The 21,302-nt window shown below is 50.3% G+C and overlaps 1 protein-coding gene across 3 annotated transcripts in view; it reads right to left on the reverse strand.

Annotated features, from left to right (window-relative positions):
• The window catches only part of LOC147615360 (protein TPX2-like), a 56,867-nt gene that overhangs the window by 26,832 nt on the left and 8,733 nt on the right, over positions 1-21,302 (reverse strand). Inside the window, exons 1-7 of one of the 3 annotated variants that reach the window (XM_086779448.1) lie at positions 8,517-8,649; positions 7,813-7,868; positions 7,383-7,489; positions 7,100-7,286; positions 6,895-7,006; positions 6,646-6,768; positions 6,444-6,530 (exon numbers count right to left, since the gene is read on the reverse strand). In XM_086779448.1, the coding sequence (XP_086635574.1) occupies positions 6,444-6,530; positions 6,646-6,768; positions 6,895-7,006; positions 7,100-7,286; positions 7,383-7,489; positions 7,813-7,832 (636 nt within the window). In that variant the 5' untranslated portion in view covers positions 7,833-7,868; positions 8,517-8,649. Of the gene's footprint in view, positions 1-6,443; positions 6,531-6,645; positions 6,769-6,894; positions 7,007-7,099; positions 7,287-7,382; positions 7,490-7,812; positions 7,869-8,516; positions 8,650-21,302 lie in introns of those variants that run through there. The other 2 variants (XM_086779446.1, XM_086779447.1) reach the window with 2 other exon arrangements.

A 21,302-nucleotide genomic window follows, 5' to 3' on the forward strand; every position in this document is an offset into this window, starting at 1 on the left:
TCCCGAGTGTACTTCTCCTGAGAGAAGAAAATGCCCTTCGAGGTCTGCCAAATCTCAAAGCCAAGAAAATAATGCAAGAGGCCAAGATCCGTCATCTCAAACTCTGTCTCCAAAGCATCCATAACAGAACGGATCCGCACAGAATAAGAACCTGTAAAGATGAGGTCATCAACATAGACCACAATGATAACAATCAACCCCCTCTCAAGGAGGATATAAAGGTTCGAATCTGCATGAGAACGGCGTAGGCAGAGCTTCTGAAAGAACTCATCAATCCGCTGGTACCAAGCCCGCGGAGCCTGCTTTAGACCATATAAAGCCTTCTTCAGCCGGTACACATGATCTTGTTTGCCTGGAACAACAAATCCTGGCGGCTGATCAATATAAACCTCCTGTGTAAGCTCTCCATTCAGGAAAGCCGACTTGACGTCCATCTGGAAAATGGGCCATCTATGATGTCCTGCAAGGGCAAGAATGGTGCAAATGGTAGTCATCCGGGCCGTCGGAGCGAAGGTCTCATCGAAGTCGACACCAGGGTGCTGAGCATAACCCTTGGCAACCAACCTCGCCTTGTGCTTGTCCAAGCTGCCATCAGCTCGGAACTTTGATTCGAAAATCCAACGCACACCAATCACCTTACGCTGCAGAGGCCGAGGCACCAAAATCCAAGTGCCATTCCGTTCGATAGCATCCAGCTCTGCCTACATGCATGACCCCAAGGCTCATGTGAAAGAGCCTCGTCTACAGAAGTGGGATCAGAAGGACCATTAATGATTGTAGACATAAGAGCATAATTAACAAACATGTTGCCCTCCTCATGAATTTGTTTCCTTGTAACTCTGGAAGAACGCCGAAGAGAACCAGGCGGAGGAGCAGAAGGGAGCTCACGCAACCCAGAATCACGAACTGTCTGATAATACCAACCAGGTACAGATCTGCTCGAACTCACCAGAGGAGGAGCAGGGTCATCATCATCTGACTGAGTATCCTCAGCTGGAGGTGTAACAGTAACAGCGGGAGCAAGAGGAGGAGGAGGAGGAGGTGCAGGAAGAAGAAGCTCACCACCCCCCTCTGAAGATGTAGGAGTCTCGTCGAACACCACATCACGGCTCACAACTTTACCGGCCTGAGGATCATAAAGACGATATGCCTTGGGCACAGTGCTCTATCCGAGAAAAGTCATGCGCTGAGACTTCGAGTCCAACTTGGAGCAATGCTCCTTAGGCACATGAACATACGCCGTACATCCAAATATCCACAAATGAACAACGGAGGCCTTCTCCCCATGGAAAGCCTCATATGGAGTTTTGTCGGGAAGAGCAGTAGTAGGAGACCTATTCTGAATGTAGACAGCAGTGGAAGCCGCCTCAGCCCAGAAACGTCGAGGTAATGAAGAATGCTCAAGCATAGCATGGGCCATCTCCATAATGGTCCTGTTCTTCCTCTCGGCAACTCCATTCTGTGATGGAGTATATGCTGTAGTAAGCTGTCTCCGAATGCCATGTGTCTTGCAATATTGCTGAAACTCCTGGGATGTGAACTCACCCACTCCATCGGTCCTGAGAGCCTTGACCGAGTGACCGGTCTCTTTTTCTACCTCAGCTTTCCAATCACAGAAGTGATGAAAAGTCTCATCCTTGGTCTTCAGAAAGAAAACCCAAGTATATCTGGTAAAATCATCCACCATCACAAGCATGTACAACGCCTTACTCAAAGACGCGGTACTCATAGGACCACATAAGTCTGCATGAATGAGAGCAAGTGATGTCGAAGATCTGTGTGTCGCCTCCTTCGGAAAGGCAGCTCGGTGTTGCTTCCCCTGTAAACAAGAGGAACAAGCAGAAGACGGGACCTTGATGGTCGGTAATCCATCAACCAACCCATCCTTCGAAGCTCGCTGCAGAAGCTGATAGCTCAAATGGCCAAACCGAGCATGCCAAAGAGCAGAAGAAGCACCAGAAGAAAGCAAAGCGGTCAATTTGTAGAGACCACTATCTTGGACTCCCTGAGCCAAGATGCTACCAGTCGCCTTATCACGAATGGTCAAAACGAGAAAAGATCACCTCCGCACCCTGAGCTATAAGAGCACTCACTGACAAAAGGTTAAAAGCCAAATCTAGAATATACAGAACGTCAGAGAAGTACCTCTTGTGCTCGTCAAAACGGAAGATGGGGATAGTGCCACGACCATGCACTGGCACAGAAGAAGAATCACCCAGAGTGATCTTGCCTGACCTGGCAGTGAAGTCCTCAAACCAATCTCGATGGGGTGTCATATGAGCAGTACCACCGCTATCAACAATCCAAGACCGTGACTGAGAAGTCACAAGAGCAAGTATACGCCGAGTACCTGCTAAGAGAAGAATTCCATCATCCTTCTTGGGTTGAGACACCGCCGTTGAGGAAGAGTTCTTTGCTGCTTCATCACGCTTCTTCTTGTGACATTGGGGTGACTTGTGACCCTTCTTGCCACAATAATGACATTCAATGTCCTTATTCTTTGAAGATTTGTTGTCTTTATCCTTACCGGAATCCTTGGAGTTCTTGACAGAACCCCCTTTTCCTTTCTTTTGTTGAGTCTTCCCTTTATCTCGTGCTGCCAAAGCTCCATCAGGGCCACCGGAGGCGCCAGTCCGCTCCTCAAAGCGAGACTCAATCTGCATAATGGAGGGGAGAACTTCCTCCCAAGTAACTGGAACAGGACGAGGAGAAGAAACCAGAGACTGAAAGTATGCATCAAACCTCTCTGGAAGTTTGGAGAGCAGCCGAATAGCCATATCCTCTGTGGAGATGTCCTTGCCACAAACAACAAGCTCGTCCCAGAGATCTTTCATCTTCAAGATAAAAGCAAATAAAGATGGAAACGCATAAACTGATAAGTTCATAAGTTGCTTTTCCAATGCCAAAATCCGACCCGGAGACTTAATCTCATAGAGATCTGCAAAAGCCTTCCAAACTTCACGTGCAGTATCTGTTGTACGCACATGAGAGAGAACAACATCCTGACAGTTCAACATCAGGAAGGAGAAAACACGTCGATCATTCGACTGCCAAATATCAATCTGTGCCTGAGTCACACGACCGGAAGCAAGGGTGGGAGGGGTGGCATTGGCCGGTGTAACAAGCCAATCCCAGAGATCCACGCCACGCAAGGCCGATTTCACCTTCACCTTCCATAGGGTGTAGTTGGAACCATCCAACTTGGCAGACTCAACAAACATATGAAGAGAAGTGGGAGCAGCCATCACAAAAGCTTGGGCTCAATCTCAAGAAATGCACAAACTCTGAAGAAAAAGGTGTCCTCCACAGGTACCAAGAGTGCCACCAAAGCCTGCAACACCACAAGCCCCCTCTGCACAGGGAAAGGGCCACTGGAGAGGAAAACGCAATAGTGAACAAGTGCTGTCCTGTAGAAAACCGGCCGCCTGCAGTCCAATCTCCAAGTGGGCAATGAAACGCTGATCAACAAGAGCCAGATGGCTGAATTGGTGAAGCCAATCTGAAGGAAAAGCGACCAGCAGGGTGCTGTCCAGAAAATGCAGCAGCAAAAGCTATGAATCTGGAAGAAAACGCACAGGAATAGGTGCTGAAAACAGGGCTGAATCTGGGGCAGCAGAAAGGTTGCTAAACTGGGAGCGATGATACCATGAAAGAGCGCACAGAGCGGACGCAGAGTGGCACTAGAATGTGCTGAACAGAGAGTGCAAGAGTGAGAGAGATATGGAGCACACTAGAATGTGCTGAATATACTGAACCAAAACAATCCCAAGCAAGAGACACTGTTAGTCTCATAAGTGAGGGAGCAAAATATGTACAAGACTGAATGAGAAATGAGAGGCCAGCACCCACTATTTATAGTGAGGGAATGCTGGCCGACTGGAGCTGATAAACAGGCCGACTGAAGCTACTCTTTTTGCTTTTTTGCTTTTTTTCCTTTTCTTTTCTTTTTTGGTGTGCCACCTTATGTGAGGAAGGAAGGCAAGTGGAGATGGGGGGTTGAGGCGAGGATCCTAGGTGGCCGATACAATTTGAGACGAGAGCCATTGACTAATGGGAGTGGCTGCCCACCCAAGGTGTGAAGCTCCACTGCGCTGTGGGGCAAGATCGTATGTACTGTGAATGGTCCTTCCCATGCAGGGACAAGCTTTTTAGATCGCTTGAGGTATTGGGCCTGGTAGACAAGAACCAAGTCACCTTCCATGAATTGCGGACGACGCAAGTGACAGTCATGCCATGCCTTGCGACGGTTTTGTTCCACGGCCAATGCTTGACTGGCACAGGCACGGGTTTCGTCGAGGATGGAGAGCCACAAAATGTTGGCAGCTTGTGAGGTATGAGGATTGGAGGAGTGTGGTGAGCCCACCCTAGGGGAGCCGTTGTTGAACTCGAAGGGAGAGACCGCCTCACGACCAAATGCCAGCCAAAACAGAGTGTGCTGGGTGGGGGCCTTGGAGGCTGTGCGATAGGCCCAAAGTACACGAATGAGGAAATAATGGGCTGAAGCTCATGTCTCAGTAGCATAACAACACCCGAAAACGAACCTTGTCCAACATAGAATATATGGTAGCCTGCAAAGAAACCTTGTCCACCAGCAAAAGCATTCTGATTGTGCTCTTGAAGACAAACGATATGCGGTTTGGTTTTATTTACATAATCCCAAATAAGCCTCCATTTATTGGCGTCACAGAGGCCACACATATTATAAGAAACGCACTTGATTGGTATACACATATTTACAATAGAGATGTTGATGAAAACAAGAGTGAAAATCAGGTGACCATCTGAACATCTACCAATCCCTCTTCACGAGGGTCGGACGATTCTGCAAGGGCATCATTTTGCATCTCATTTACAGAAAACCGATCGGCAGAAGCATCAGCATCAATACCATCATACATGTGAATTGATTGCCCATGCAATCCCTCTTCACGAGGGTCGGACGATTCTGCAAGGGCATCATTTTGCATCTCATTTAGAGAAAACCGATCGGCAGAAGCATCAGCATCAATACCATCATACATGTGAATTGATTGCCCATGCAATACACCAGCAACTCCTCTAACCACATAAGGGAAAGAGGCAGAAGTGTCTGACCCATTTTTAGAAACATTTTCAGTCCAACTCCTTTGGACTACTGGTCGAGGTTTAATGACTTTTTTAGATGTTTGCCAAGCATTCAATTCCTGAGCTTCCTTATCTTTATCCTTGGACACTAATGGTGCATTATTCACCTTGGCTTTGCCCTTGTCCTGACCATTGACAAGTTGCACTTTAGAGGACTTCACCACTTTTGGTGGTTGAACATTATTGACAATAGCAACAGCAGGTCTTTCCGAAGGACAGACAGCATTGGCAGGTGCTAGAAACAGTACTATAGGACATTCAGATTGCATATGACCAAATTTCCCACAAGAGAAACAAGAACCAGCAAACCTCCCCCATTTGAGGGTAAAATGAGCCTGTTGTGGAACCATGCCATTCATGTCAACATTGATGGTGACACTTGGTGGCGTTGGCACATCAGTGTTCCATAGAACACAGAAACGATGTGCATTTCCAGAAGCTCTCGGTGAACAAGCCACCTTCCCCAAGTTCTAAGCAACATAAAGCAGAGCCGGTTCACAGTAAAGTGGGATGTCTGGCACCTCCACCCATACTGGACATTTATGGCGAATAAGACGTTGGTAGTCCTTTGTAGGCGACCATGGGTACACATGCACCAATCGGCCACCAAAGAAGAGAGGAGATTTTTCGAGAAGCATCTGCTTGTACTGTGGTTCAGTGAAGATGACCTCATAGAACCCACGATCAACTATGTAACATCCACGCACATAATTACCTTGTAACATAGCTTTGAGCCACGAACCAACATCAGGCGCAGCTGGCATACAACCCGGGAAGAACAAGACAACCACCTTCTCGGCCAAGTCTAGAACTGGAGAGATCAAAGCCTCGCCAGGAATATTGACTGTGAAAGATGGTAGCGGATTGTCTGCCCATGCACGCTTAATCACTGAGAAACCTTCCTGTTAAGTGTTTGCAAAATGCTGCACAGCTGAATCATCATAGGACTTCAGAGGAACCACCAAGAAGATAGGATTCCATTCTAAGCTTCACTGTACACAGGTCGCACATCAAACGCACAAGTCGCAGCTCGACAGGTCACAAGTCACACGCGTGCAGGTCGCACAGGCGCACAGGCGAAGGTCGCACAGGTAGCAGCTCGCACTACAAAACCACACCACACACACACACACACACACACACACACACACACACACAACAAGTGCACACATACACATGAATGTACAATCACATACTGCCATAAAAGGTGGCACATTTCCAAGTTCACCCAATACATGCACTTGAAACCTTGTGATCACATAGGCATACACAATCACATACTTAAGTTAAACTTGGCTTCAACAGATGCCGTTACATACGTGTGTCCTGAGTTCACCCAATATATTCATTTGAAACCTTTGAACCATTTCTGCCATGGATATGTAAGGCAAGCTTGAGCCTTGGACCTATGAACCACCCAAAAAATAGAAATTTAGTACTATATGCTATAAGGAAAGTTGATTCACCTACTGTGATGCTGGAAAAATTGCTATGATGAACAATCACAACCCTGTTGTGTACCTGGGTATTAGAGCTGCATTGTCCAGTTTCATTGTAAATGTGTGCCCGCTTCTCTGTGTTGAAGCAGAACTCTTGTGGAACAGTTAAAGTAGGTGCGACTCGGGGTGTGTTTGTGTTCCATATCTGATTGTGAAACAACCACAAGAGCCAGTTATTAGTCTCAGGAAGAAACACACAAAGACTCGGTAGCAATCAGCCAGCATGTTCAACGCAGTATGAGAACTGACTGAATTTGATCTCGACAACTACCTGGCATGACCACCCTCCTTCAAGCTTTTGTTTCTTATTTACCCGCCTCTCCTCATCTGAGTCCATCTTTTGAGACCCGACCAAGCATCTCTTAGCAGTGGGTCTTTTACAGCTGCTGACAGCAATGGCAATAAATCATTAGAGCAAAAATAATAACTTGATGGAAAAAAATTACTTATGAACAATAACTCTTGGAGTAACATACCTCGGTAACAATGTCTTGATATTCTTGACAGCAGGCTGTTTATGCAACTCTGACTGATTCCACTTTGTAGGTATGTTATGTGCAGTATGTGTAGCTTTGCTACTCTTAAGCTCAGTAAAACACTGAGGAAATTGGTCTCTTGGAGTATACAGTTCATCCTTCGTCAATTCACATGGTAGGCCTGCAACTATTCACACCATTTGTGAGAAAAAAAAAATCATCCTCCTGAAGGTAAAGAACAAGGCCCTTATACCAATGCCCTACTTCTGCAGAAAAGTACTACCTTGCTTGCTTACAGGCCGACCCGTGTCCTTAGGCGGCAGATTTCCTTCTTTGGAGGGCACGCTTGCTTCCTCAGCAACCATTGTTTCAGCACTTGTTAGATTAGCACTAGATAAATGCAATTTGGTGATTGGTCCAGCAACGTGATGTATTGAAGGAGGCGTCAGTACAGGAAAACAAAAACAAGGAAAAGGCCCCAAAAAGACTCATACATACATACATAAGTACTTACGTGCATGTATGCATCCATCTATCAATCACACACACATGCACGCACAGATTCACACAGACACGTGTGCACAAACATATACACGCGTGCATACATACATACACATCCATGCATGCATGCATACATTCATGCAAACAAACAAACATACATATATACAATGGCATGGCATACACTCAATAAATGCTACCTTTTATGTTTATACCTGGCATCATCGACCTGCATCTCTATGGGAAGCTCAGATGACACGCGTGCTACAAACTAAAATAAACAAAAAAATACAAGGCCATTAGTATCAGCCAGTACTACTTCACATTTGTTAGTAAAGGTACATGAAACCACACGATGATGACGCCACTGTTAGATATTTGGTAGTACTTCACCGCCGTGAGGTCATGCACTTATGCCATGGGCACTTTGTCCCATTGGGCTTTTCCCCATGGCCATCTAGGTGTGAACAGACACCTTAGGGTTAGCTAGTATATAAGCAACCTCATTTACAGTTTACGGTTGCTTGCTCATTTGTATTTCTCTTTGTACTTGTAAAGAGCTTTCATCTCTCTCCTTTGAGCTTGCCATTCTCTCACTCTACACCCTTGTGTTCTTGTCATTGAGCATTGTGTGTATGTGAGGCCGGCTCTCCATTCTACAAGATCCAACAGTAGTATCAAGGAAGGCTTTTCCATAGCTTGTTTTTTTATTTTCTCTTTACTATGCACATTCTTCCATAGCTTGTGTTCAAGCTTTCAATAGCTTGTTTCAATTGGTCTTCAGTAATTGGTTTCAGGTGGTCAAGTTGAAGCATCCAACACTGGTATTCGAGTTTTCCATTGAACCTCTCTCTCTCTCTCTCTCTCTCTCTCTCTCTCTCTCTCTCTCTCTCTAATCAATGAAGGAGGCTCTTTACACCTTGAATCGTTACTTCTACTTCAAGAATCAGCTCCCATACAATCGATTTGTACAAGGGATTCAAGCTACAACCAAGCAATTCAATACAGCTGCAAGTTTCTGTTTTTACATAGTCAGATTGTTTCGCTTACAGTCGGATCGTTTCGTCAAAACAATCCAATCTCACTTTTCGCTTACAGTCGGATCGTTTCGCTTACACTCGGATCGTTTCGTCAAAACAATCCAATCTCACTTTTGCACCACTTCACTAGGTGCTGACATGTGGCAGATAGAATCGTTGATTTCTTGGATCAACCGATTCCACTCTTTCATCGACAATCCCACTTTCTGGAATCGCTTCGATTCCTGGTTCACCAATGATCCTACTCCAACGATTCTTATTTGGCAATTCCACTTTCTCAATGATACTACTTTTCAACCAATTCCACCTTCTTCGGTACCTTTACCGATTCCACTCGTCCAATTGTACTTTTTCAATCGTCCAATCGGTCATCTCCACAATCGTCCGACCGGTCATTTCCAATCGTCTGATCGTAGTCTCAAATTGGCGATACAAGAGTCCAATCGACAATTCCTCCTGCACTCCAATCGTCCAATTCATCATCTTCAATCGTTCGATTCTTCATCTTTAGATTCTTCATCTTTAATCGTCTGATTCTTCATCTTTAATCGTCTGATTCTTCATCTTCAATTGTCCGATTCACCATCTCCAATTGTTTGATCTGAAATCAACAATTCAACTAAGATTTTTCAAGAGCTTTTCAAAGCCATCAGTTCAAGCTTTATTTTAGCATCTTTTCTTCTCAAATTCTCTAGCAATCAGATATGGCCAACATCTTTGCCCCAATGTTGCCAAGCATTTCTGAAATGGCTGAAACGAGTTTCGTACGTTTTGAAACGTTTCCTAAAAGATAAGAAACGGGTCCAAAAAGGTTTCAAACAAGGTAGAGAAAATATGTATATTTTTAACTTGGAATATACCCCCACACCCCCCCCCCCCCAAAAAAAAAAATAAAAAAAAAAAAAAAAAAAAACCTATGACATAACTTATAAGAGACCACACTGAATTCATTTCAATAAACAAACAAAATACATGTAAGATATCAAAAATCACCATTGATCATTGGGCCACTATCCACTACCAAGAAAAAGCTTCATACTTCATTAATAGTGATCACTAAAAAGAAATCAGAAGGATCACCATGTGGGTGATCAGTCCTGACTCGTAATCCATGATCCATGGCATAAATTGCAAATGAAGCTAGATGCTAGCAGCTAGAAAGTATCAAAAGAGTACATAAATATATGATGTAACATGTCCAAACTAAATAACAAAGTTCAAATAAAATGATGCTACTAGCTACTATCTACTTCATCCTCCTCCTCATGCTCATCCTCATCTGCATCCTCTGCCTCTGCAACCTCACTCTCACGGTCACTACCAGTAGCTGAGTCCTCAAATGCCTCATCCTCTAGAGGTGCAGGTGCGGCACTAGTACTAGTCTCTCGACAAGATCGTGTAGTGCGAACTGGAGCCGTGATCGCATAGACTAGATGCCTCTCGGTTGAAGCTCCCGCCCCTCCCTCCTGGCGTTGCCTACACACCTGCACCATTCGCCTCCCTGCCTGCTCGTCACCTCGCCTCCCCTCGTTCCTCGCGCTTCCCCTTGCCCCCCTCGCCTGCCTTCGCTGCTGCGCCCCCTCCCTCGCTGCATTGCCCGCCACCCCTCCCCTTTTGCCCCCCCCCCCCCCCCCCCCCCCCCCCCCCGCCTGCCTTTGCTGCTACGCCCCCTCCCTAGCTACACTGCCCGCCGCCCTCCCTCACCTTCGCGCCCCCCCTCTTCTTTCGCGCCCTCCTCCCCTCTGCAGCGCCCCGTCCTCCCCCCCCCTCCGCCAGCTCGTTCTCCACCCCTCCCCTCTTGCGCGCAGCTCCCGCCCCCCCCCCTCCCTTTTCTTGCTTCCGCCCCCAGGGGGTTTGTTTTCCCTTTTTTCTCCGTCTTCCGCCTCTCTGTGTGCAGCTTGATTCTTGCAAGATCTCCGGTTTCGCCTCACCTTCGCCATAGCTTCAGACTCTGATGGAGGCTCCTCCCGCCCCGCCTCAGAGGGACTCATCCGCAGCCCCCTCGCCCGCCCCTGAGGACACCCCCATCAGGCTTTCTCTTTCGCCAGAAGAGGAAGCGAGCCTCACCGCAGAGGTGGAACGCCTCCAGGCTCATTCCACCATCTGTCATATAGTCGGCACTCGCCCCAGCAGAGGGGAGATCCGGGATCTTCTCCAGGCCCTCCTTCTTGCAGATGTGGGCAAGATCCTAGACGTACAGCTACTGGGCCGTGGACATTACCAGATCGAGTTCGAGGCCGCCCAGAGCGTGGCCAAGGTCCTTGCCATGAGTCCCCTTGACATCAGGGGTGCTCGGGCTTTCTTCAGACCTTGGCAGCATGGATTTGACCCAACAGCGGGGGCGGAGCAGGGAGAGCGCCTTTTCCATGTTACAGTTTGCTTCCCTGGACTCCGCCGGGAGTATCTTCCGCTCCTCTCTAGGCTAGGAGCATTGGTGGGCTCGGTACTAGAGACTGGCCCCTCAGCAGCTTCAGTGGTGGCCAGAGCAGCTGGGCTACCTTCGGTCAGAGTGTTGGTGTCTGACATCTCCTCCCTTCCTAAGGACATTCAACTACCTAGGATAGGGGGGGGATGGATAGATCAGAGAGTGGAGTTCTCGGGGCTCCCGAACCAGTGCTTCATTTGCAGGCAGGTCGGTCATCTGGCCAAGGCCTGCCCTCGCAGGAGACCTCGACCCTCACCACAGCAGCAGGCCACTGATGGCCCGCCCACAGATGCGGCTTGGCAGGCTGCCTTCGGGACACCTGCTCAGGCCACAGAGACCTCGGAGTGGCAGCCTGGACAGGGGCGCCGCAGAGGGAGACAGCCACAGCAGCACGCCCAGAGACCGCTGCAGCAACAGCCACAGTCTCAGCCTCACTGGGTTCCCGTGAGGAACAGCTTTGCTCCCCTCCAGGAGGAGACCCCCGCGGCGACGACTGAGGACCAGGAGATGCCAGCACCCCCTCCTTCACCCTCCCCACCCCCGTCCCCTCCCACCGCCTCGCTTCACCTTCGCCTCCTCCCGTCCCCGCTCCGGTTTCGGCAGCGGCTCCCTCTCCACCCCCTCGCCCCCCTCTCCTCCCCCCCCGCCCGCCTCACCTTCCCGAGAGGCCCTGGCAGTCCCCTGGCGTTCACCTGCAGTCCGGAGGGCGCTGAGCACCAACCTCGCTCGAGCACCAACCATGCCGATTCGGGCTTCACGGATATCATCTATCCGCAGTCGGCTGAGTCACCTCGGCATTAGACAGCGCTCGGAGGCTTTTGATTACGCCTTCACACGGCTTTTTGGAGCAGAGGGCCCCCATGAGCCAGCACCCATCCGAGTTCATGTAGTGATACCTCCGGCCCGCGGGGAGGAGGCACTAGATTCAGCGGTGGCCTTCTCGTTCCCTCTATGTGGCCCTTGCGACCGGGAGTGGACTCTAGAGCTCGCTCTCAGCACTTTGAAGACTCAGGCAGTTGAGTTTTCTCATCATATGAGCGATCTGGAGGTGACAGATGTGATAGGCCGACTATGGGAGTTGGCTCATTTTTTCTTGGATCCCGGGAGTGTGGATACCTCAGGGATTCGTCATTTGGTCGTTCGCATAGTGGCAGACTTAGCACGCGACCCTGGATATGTATGTATACACGAGGTTGCTCTGTCAGAGCGGGAGGCAGTCGCCATGGGCCACAGCCACTGGCACCTGATCCATGATTCTTGCAGTACACTGGGTGGGCAGATTCGCAGCCGCTCGGATGGGGACTACTCTCCATCCAAGCCGCTTGCGAAGGCCCGCCGTACGGCTGAGACAGCATCCACCTCAGCAGGGCATCCATGAGGATCATCTCATGGAATGTACAGGGCCTTGGCGGAGCACATTTTATACGCTATCGTGGTTGCTTGAGGCAGGAGCTTCAGAGATGCCTGGTTGGTGGCAGCATTGATATTTTGATGATGCAGGAGCACCACTTGGGTGAGAGCAGGATCCGGAGATATGGTTCGGTGATGCCTGGTAGATGGGACACCTTTTGGTCTGCAGGGTTTGGTCCTTTGGGTGGACAGGGAGGAGTATGCATGGTCATTGCAGATGTATGGCGGCGGCAAGCCATTGTGGATCGAGGGATCATTGTGCCTGGTAGAGCACAGTATGTCATTCTGAGGATGCATGATGAGCTATTGGGCGTGCTCAACGTCTAGGCGCCCAATCATGCTAGTGCCAGAGCAGAGTTATGGACCCAGGTTACGGATGCATTGCCAGAGGCCGCACATTGGTGTGTCGGGGGAGACTTCAACATGCTTGAGGACCCGGCCGATAGGGTGGGAGGCAGTCATGTTACAGTGCACGGCACGGAGCTTGCAGCTTGGGACCGGTTTTGCATGTCACTGAGGATCACTGATGCATGGCAGCATGGAGCCTTCTCCCGTTCTTAGGACAGTCTTAGTTTCTCTCGGTCGGATCGCCGGCAGGGAGGGACTAATCTATCACGGATTGATCGCTTTTATGTGGGCAACTGGTTAGGGGAGCGAGGGGGCTCCGTCGGCATTCTCGCTGGCACCTCATTTTCAGATCATGCGCCAGTTATCTTGACATTGGAGGAGAGGACACGGGAGCCCAGCTTGCAGTTGAGGATCCCAGAGAGGGTACTTACAGATCCCAGTCTTGCTGAGGACATTGAGAGGATCTGGCATGATAGTCAGTGCTCTGACCAGGATGCAGCAGGCCAGTGTGCCCAGGGACTCATCGAGCTTAGCTCTTTTCTGCACGCTGCAGCTTTGACACGGCTGGGAGAGATTCGCGAGCGGGAGCATCGGCTGAGACGCAGCCTTGCTTCGCTACAGCACCTTCAGGAGCAGCAGCCTGCATGTGAGTGGGTGGCGTCCCAGCTGAGCCAGGCACGCCAGGAGGTTAGAGAGGCAGAGGAGCAGAGACATGAGTTTTACTATCGTCATCAGGCCTCTCAGTGGACGCAGCTTGGTGATAGAGTAACTGGAGAGTTTTTTGAGATCACTGGACCCCCCCATGCTCGAGCAGGAGTCCGTCAGCTTGGTAGACCGGATGGATCGGTAGCTACTGAGCCCGGGGAGATCAGAGCCATTGCCACTGCATTCTATAGAGACCTGCTTTCAGCGGAGCCAGCCACTGAGGATCGAGATGCTTGCAGACAGACTGTGTGGGCCCATGTGCAGAGGAGGGTCACAGATCTATGCGTACAGTTCTAGGTGCGCCTCTTTCAAAGATTGAGCTTGCCGAGGCCTTGAGGGTCCTGCCGCGACATAGTTGCCCAGGGGAGGACGGACTGACGCCGGCCTTCTTCATGCGCTATTGGGACCTTTTGGAGCCAGGCCTCCGCAGGGGCTTTCAGTATGTTTTGGACACTGGGGTGATGCCACAGAGCTTTTCAGAGGGTTTGATCTATCTTATCCCCAAGGGGGAGGGAGTATCAGATGATATCCGGCATTGGAGGCCTATTACGATCCTCAATACTGTCTACAAGGTCTTAGCAAAGGCCTTGAGTTTGAGGATCCAGCCCTTCCTGGGGGAGTTGATTCATGCTACTCAGACAGGATTCGTCAAGGAGCACAGTATCCTTGACAACATCTTTACTTTCTGGGAGGCGACGGCCCAAGCTAGATTTCTTGGCGAGGACTTGGTCGTGATGCTTCTCGATTTTGAGAAGGCATACGATAGAGTTGATTGGGGTTTCTTAGAGGGCACTATGCTTCGCCTGGGCTTTGAGCCAGGATGGATCAGAGGGGTGGCGGCTCTGTATTCCACAGCTCGTAGCCAGGTGTTGATTGCAGGAGGTCGGGGGCCGAGTTTTGAGCTGACCAGATCAGTCCGTCAGGGGTGTCCCCTCGCCCCTTTTCTTTTTCTCTTCTTTGCGGAGGCTATGAGCATGTATTTGACGGCAGAGGAGGTTGGTTTGAGAGGACTCCAGCTCCCAGTCCGGGGGAGGACCTGCTCGATGCTGAGTTTGCAGACGACACGGGCTTATTTTTGCATGGCCAAGACGCCAATCTTCTTCGGGCAGAGCAGTCGCTCCAGGTTTTTAGTGCAACTTCAGGAGCATTGATCAATTGGCACAAGACAGTGGCCTTTTGGATCAGTAGTGCTCCCACTCCGGCATGGAGCCCGGACCCCGGTTTTAGATGGATTCCTCCTGGCACAGCAGTGCGGTATTTGGGATGCCAGATTGGACTAGATTTGTCACCTGAGCAGCAAATTGCCCCGCTTCTTCTGAGCATTCGGAAGAAGCTTTTGTATTGGAGTACAGCTCGACTATCCTTGGCAGGGAGGGTGGTGGTGGCAAATCAGGTGCTGTTAGCGACCATGTGGTACATTATGTCCTGCTGGATCTTCTCGAGCTCTTGCATCAGCCAGGTACAGAGGCTGATCATGAACTTTCTTTGGTCTGGGCGAGACGGTCAGCCAACCCGGGCAAAGATTGCATGGGCAGTTATTACACTTCCGCTGGCTCAGGGAGGCTTGGGCATTATAGATCCAGTCGATCAAAGTAGAGCCTTATTGGGGAAGCTTATTGTTCGGGGGCTGCTTCCAGGCGCTGAGCCTTGGAAAGAGCTCCTCTTGCAACGGCTGCAGGCTCGGGTGCCCCCAACAGGGGGCACTTGGGCACCAGAGATTCGCTGGATCTTAACAGAGATGAGGAGGACAGGCCTCAGTAGAGGATGGGAGGACAGATTTGCTTTGAGCATCCTGAGAGCTTGGGAGCTGCTGAGATCGGGGCTCTCTCAGCGACCTCCTTCTTGTGTTGAGGAGCGGGCCAGACAGCTGCTCATCTGGAGCCCAACGGTTCGCACAGAGCAGGGTCATATGCTGGGTTCTCGGCCTCGGCTAGCCTGGGGACCTTTAGCGGCAGGCCCAGCACGTAGTTTTGGAGACTGGCAGGCCTTCTGCAGTCTCCCAGAGGAGATCCAGGTGGAGAGGCTGAGTCACTTCAGAGGGGGGTTGATTATGAGGGATGATATTCAAGAGGCACTCACAGAGGAGTGGTTCACGCCTCTCGAGCTAGTGGCCCCACGGTGGATGGGAGCCTTTACACAGTTGGAGATCCTGATTGCTGTCAGAGCTTGCACTGAGGATGGCAGATGCCTCTACTATGAGATTCAAGATGAGGGCAGACTTCAGAGAGTGGAGGTGGAGTCGCCTTTGGTTGCAGAGTGCACCTTCCAGAGGATACGGGTGGTGGCCGCCGCTTCTCGGAAGTGGCATATTGACCCCGACCCTGCTGATGTGCTCCCGGATTGGCGCATATGGGCATATGCAGCACGCCCCTTTGGCCCGGCTACAGTGGGACCCTGGGGAGTACGATTGGCATGATCCTTATGCATCCCTTGAGGCCACAGAGATCACCTTTTTCCAGTATACTGTTCGGGGCGGCATATTTTGACAGCGAGGAGGACGGTCTCTCCAACTGCAGCGGGGCATTGGCGGCTACAGGGACTCTCACAGGAGTTCCTGGAGGATTTCTGGGCTCGGCTCTGGGCTAGTCGACAGGCCCGCAGGATCTCGACTTTCCAGTGGCTGGTCGCCCACAGGGGCTCAGCAGTTGGCACTTGGCTTGTTTACAGCGGTCTTCCGGCGGCCTGCGTCCGATGCGGCCACCCTATGGAGACACAGAGACATTGCCTTTGGGATTGCCCTCAGGCGCAGCAGATTTGGCTGCGGATGCTGCGTATTCTGGCTCCCCTCTCTCCAGAGGGTATGTTTACGTGGGGTGCCGCTGCTTGGTCGACTTCGTCAGGGCCTGCTATGGGCTATGAGATGGAGCAGGACAGTCAGGCCATCAGATTCATTAGGGGCCAGCCTCGCTTGGTTCTGGCACGGGATTTCTCGTCCGCCAGCTGGACACAGGAGAGGGATTTACGATGGGAGGGGGATTTGGTAGGAGTTGATCCACACCCTGCGAGGACAGTATGACCGCATCCGGGGCGACTCGGATGAGGCGATCTTGCAGCGCCAGGCCTTTCACACCACCTAGAGCTGTGGCCCCTTCTACACCTTACACACGAGATCCCCCCGTTGGCATTACAGGCCACCTGTTTGGCTTTTCCCCCCCCCCCCCCCCTATTGTATGATTTAGCCTCTCAGTCCTTTGTACAGATGCTTGTATTTTGCAGCACCTAGGGAGAGTCTCCCGGGCTGCCTTGCTGTATTCACTGCTCTGTTTCTCTTATGAGCAGGAGAGATCTTTTGTAGCCCTACGGGCGTTTTTATATAACTAATGAAAGGATCTTTTCTCGGAAAAAAAAAAAGACTAGATGCCTCTCTCCTCTTGAGGAATGTCGGGAATCTCCTTGCACTTCGTGATGTCAATCTTATCACTTGGCGAGGCTCAATGGGATGACCCTTTTGCTCTAGCAATCAGAGATTGCAATGGCAAAAGACAAGCCTCTCCAATTGTGCTATGGAGAGTCTGTTTCGTGCCCATGGATACACAATTGGACCCATTGTCCGTGATCACTTTCACAATGTTATCACGGCCAATTTCATTGATTGTCTCTGGCACATGTGGGACATAATGAACTCCCCTGTAACCACTGTCCTTGCCACCGATGCATCTATGGTACGAATGAACATTGTGCCTTTGCAAGAGGACACAAGAATGTTGTACACATTTCTCTTCCGCATATCTATCCATCCATCACAAAGCAAAGTACAACCATACTTTGCCCAAGTGGCCTTGAGAGGCTCCATCTCCATCTCCACAGCCAGTTGCTCCTTGCGAAGCTCAGTAGTCCGCAATGTTTCATAGGAGGGGCCATCCCACTCACACCCAATGCAAGAGATGGCTCTCATTCCCTTCTTCCATCGAGGAGTCCTGACAATGTGGAAGGACAATCCACATTGAATAAACAATTTCATCAACTCTCTCGTTACCTCTTTCATGGCAACCTTCTGCATCCCTACCTACACATGTCCTTTTCTAAGACTGGTTCTTTTGGCTCGAGGTGCCGAGCTAGAACCACCTATAACATCACCTTCCATGGTATCTTCCTCTCCGATAGTGCGAGTCCTCTTGGAGACACTTTGTCGTGCTTCAAGCTCTCCCAGCTTGGAGATCAAGGGGGTTCCAAACATAGTGAACGATACGTTTAGTAAGATTCCAAACGTAGTGAACGTTGCTCCGGATATATATGTATACAAAATTTATAGTTCACGGAACTCGATGCACGAGGCATCTATGGAATATGCACAAAAAGCAATCAAGAAAATGGAGAAATGTCAAGACAAGTCACGACTCAAGAGTATTAGTATATATTTCAAAATTCAAGCACAATACGAATAAAATTTCAGCTTGTGTGTAGGGGTCCGGGGAGGTGCAGCAAAGAGAGCCTTGTGGGGGAGAGAGAGAGAGAGAGAAAGAAAGAAAGAAAGAAAGATATATTAACGTCTACGAGAGGCCAAAGTCGGCCTATGAGACAAAAAATAATAATACAACTGTGTTCTTCCGGTCATCGGAAGAAAATAAACAAAAGAAAAAGTGTGCATGTGTCTGGATACAACTGTGAATCATCATGGATCGGTGGAGCCCATATACAAACAATATAAGGGGGGTGGGGATGTGGATGGAGTGCTAAGGCAAGATGCATCTCTATATGCTGAAGGGGTAGTACAAGCATGCTATGTAGATCTATGTCTAACTCCATCCAGTGCCATAGGAGGGATATAAGATATCATACATCGCCGATGCTGAGGCTGTGAATGGCATGAACATGTACCCTGAGTCTGAATGAAAGCGAGCTAGCCTCTCCTGTGTCTCCATCTGGTGTCTCATTCGGATAGCTGCTATCTCTCGGTGACGGAGTCGGGGTGCTCTATATCCAGTCTGTCTAGGTCTCCTCCTGGCTCTCAATTCCTCTGCTCTCTGTGCGCTCACCCCACGTGGTACATCAGCTGGCACTGGCATAGCTCTCTGGAAGAAATCTGTGAGCTGGGACTGTCTCCCACCCCTAGTGGGAGCGGGTGTCTGGAGGAGTCTCTCTCAAGAACTATGAAGCTCTAGTAGTAGTCTGCCAAGCTGTCGCTGGTCCGAGGCCTCCATCAACTGATGTAGTGAAGAGAGCTCCTCAAACAATCCTGCATATCTATCTCTGACCCCCTGGTGGGCTCTACATCTACATACAAAGTGATCCTCAGTCTCCACCTCCTCGCGGCACAATCTGCATATCCGCTCAGCTCTAGGAACCCGTGCCGCTCTCCCAGCCTCTATCTCTAGTTGATGTGATGAGACTCGTAGCTGTCCAATAGCAACGCGAGAGCTGTGTGGCATGTATACATCCATGTACCGCGGTCGATGTATAAACCCATCCCCTGAGATGCTCATAAAGTGGTCTCTGTAGTACAGCATCTTCGGTGGTAGTGGGCTCTCTGGTGCTATCCATGTCTCCTGTATGTAGTGCTGCCATATGTCCTGTCTCATCACTCTGTTCCTCTCATTGAGAGAGAGGTAACCCCGTGGAGCAGACTGATCATACTGAAAAGGTGGCAACCGCTCAAGGTCTATACCATGATGTGAGAACCACTGTAGCATCTGTGCATACCAAGATCCAGTGTGTCCAGCCTCGGCCAGCTGTCTGGATGCCTCAAAAGCTCGGCGGGATAATCTCTCCATGGGCATCTCCCTCATCCTGTATATAAAGGAGATCGTCTGGAACAATGCCTCCACTGCCATAGGTGGTGCAGCAAACTCAGCTCGAACAATGTCGTGCGGGACGGATGGTTTGCTGCGTATCATCCTCGAGAGCATCAAGATCTGTGGTCTCTCCAGCTGTACCCATGTGGAGGCTGCAAGCCCTGGTGCCCAAACCGCTGCTGCATACATCAAGGCTGGTGTCACTAATGTATCAAAGAGCCACCCCTTCGTGCGGGGTTCCTGAAAATGTGCCTGATAACACTGACACTCAAGGCCAGCAAGAGTTGCGTACCCCCGGGTCACTCTGTCTCGGACTGCCTGAGCCATGGAGAAGCGTCCAGCTGAGCTAGTAAATGTGATGCCAAGGTAAACATAAGAGCTCAACCACCTCGACCCGCCCTCCTGCTAATGTGAGAGTAGTGTGGCTCCTGACTGCGGGTGAAGTGTGGAAGATCATAACCTTGGTTTTCCCAAGGTTCACTGTGAGCCCCTGCTGTGCGCAGAAGTCATCAAGAGCCACAAGGTGTCTTTGAAGCCCAACCTGCGTATCGGATACCAAGATGATGTCATCAGCATAAAGCATAACATGGACAGTAATACCTGATAGCTCAACCCCAGAGCCTCCTCCCTGTGTGATGTAGTCGACCACCTCATCAATATAGAGCCCAAAGAGCGTGGGGGAGAGCGGGCACCCCTGCTTCACACCAATGGTGCTAGCAACTGTGTCGGACAAGCCTCCTGGGCATCGGACTCTCCCAAAGACCTGCTCATTATAGCCTGTATATGCCCCACATCATGTCTGAAGGTATGCCTAGTGTCTGTAGTCGCCGAAAGAGGCGCTCTCTGGGCACAGTATCAAATGCCTTGCGGAAATCCACAAAGCAACAATAGAGCCGTTGCCTCCGTGCCTTGGCCTGATCAATCAGGCACCTCAATGTAAAAATGTGGTCGATGGTCGAGAAGGCTCGACGGAAGCCTGCCTGGCCTGCTGCTCTCAATCTCCCAACCTCTGCATGAGTGCTCAGCTCTGCCTCCAAAACTGCCCCGTATAGTTTGGCCAATATATGGCCGATCATGATGGTCCTGTAGTTCCCGGGGTCTAGTACATCTCCCGCTTTATGGATCAGCACAATAGTGTGCATCGTCCACTCAGCCGGAAACCCCTCGGACAGAGCTCTGTTGAAGAGATGAGCAAGAAATGGTGCCAATGTATCAATAGCATAGATGAGATGCTCTCCCTGTAATCCTGTATGATCTGTTGCCCGTCCATGTTGGAGTCGGCATATGGCCCTCCTAACCATAGGTGGGGTGAAGAAGGTGGAGACTGTGGGGCATGGCTCTGTGGGCTGTGGTATAGGGGGCTGTGCAGGCACATCATAAAGTCTCTCTGCATATGTCTGCCAGGTCTGAGGATCGGCAATAGGTGTGGAAGGACGGGGCTCTCTGAGTCTCCTCCAAGCAGGCTGCAGCAGCAGCATCTCTGCTCATGAGCATGTGATGTGTGTCCCAGTACTGACCCTCCTCATAAGCTCGCCGCTTACGGCGGGTGAGAGTATGCATCCTCCTGCCTGCCTGCCTCCGGGTGATCTCTCCGCGAGCCCTCTGCACGAGACTGCGGTAAAGGTTTCTGCACTCATCATCATACCATCGGTTCTGGGGCATGCTCCCAGATGTAGGTGGCCGTCCTGTCTGTATGTGGTATGGGAAACTCCTCGCGGCTGCGGAGTGAAGTACATGTGAGAGCTGGGAGGTGAGCATGGCCATGGGTGCCGATGGGATCTAAGGCAAATAGCTGATCATGAACATGATAGTCGTACACCTCGGCTAGATCCTGAGTGAAGTGAAAAATAGTGCGTGGTGGCTGTATGATGGGTGGGTGGGTCTCCAATAAGCTCCTGAAAGTGAGGGATAGGTATGTATGATCCGCCCCAATGGGGCATGGTGGTACGGTGAAGTGAGACACCATATCTGCTGCCTCCCGGGATCCCATCACATAATCCACTGTACTACTGCCGCCTCCCACTGGAAAGCAAGTCAACCCACCT

The sequence above is a fragment of the Cibotium barometz genome, chromosome 40 (assembly GCF_041138505.1).
Source record: "Cibotium barometz isolate CiBa-2024 chromosome 40, ASM4113850v1, whole genome shotgun sequence".
NCBI classification, from domain to species: Eukaryota; Viridiplantae; Streptophyta; class Polypodiopsida; order Cyatheales; family Cibotiaceae; genus Cibotium; species Cibotium barometz.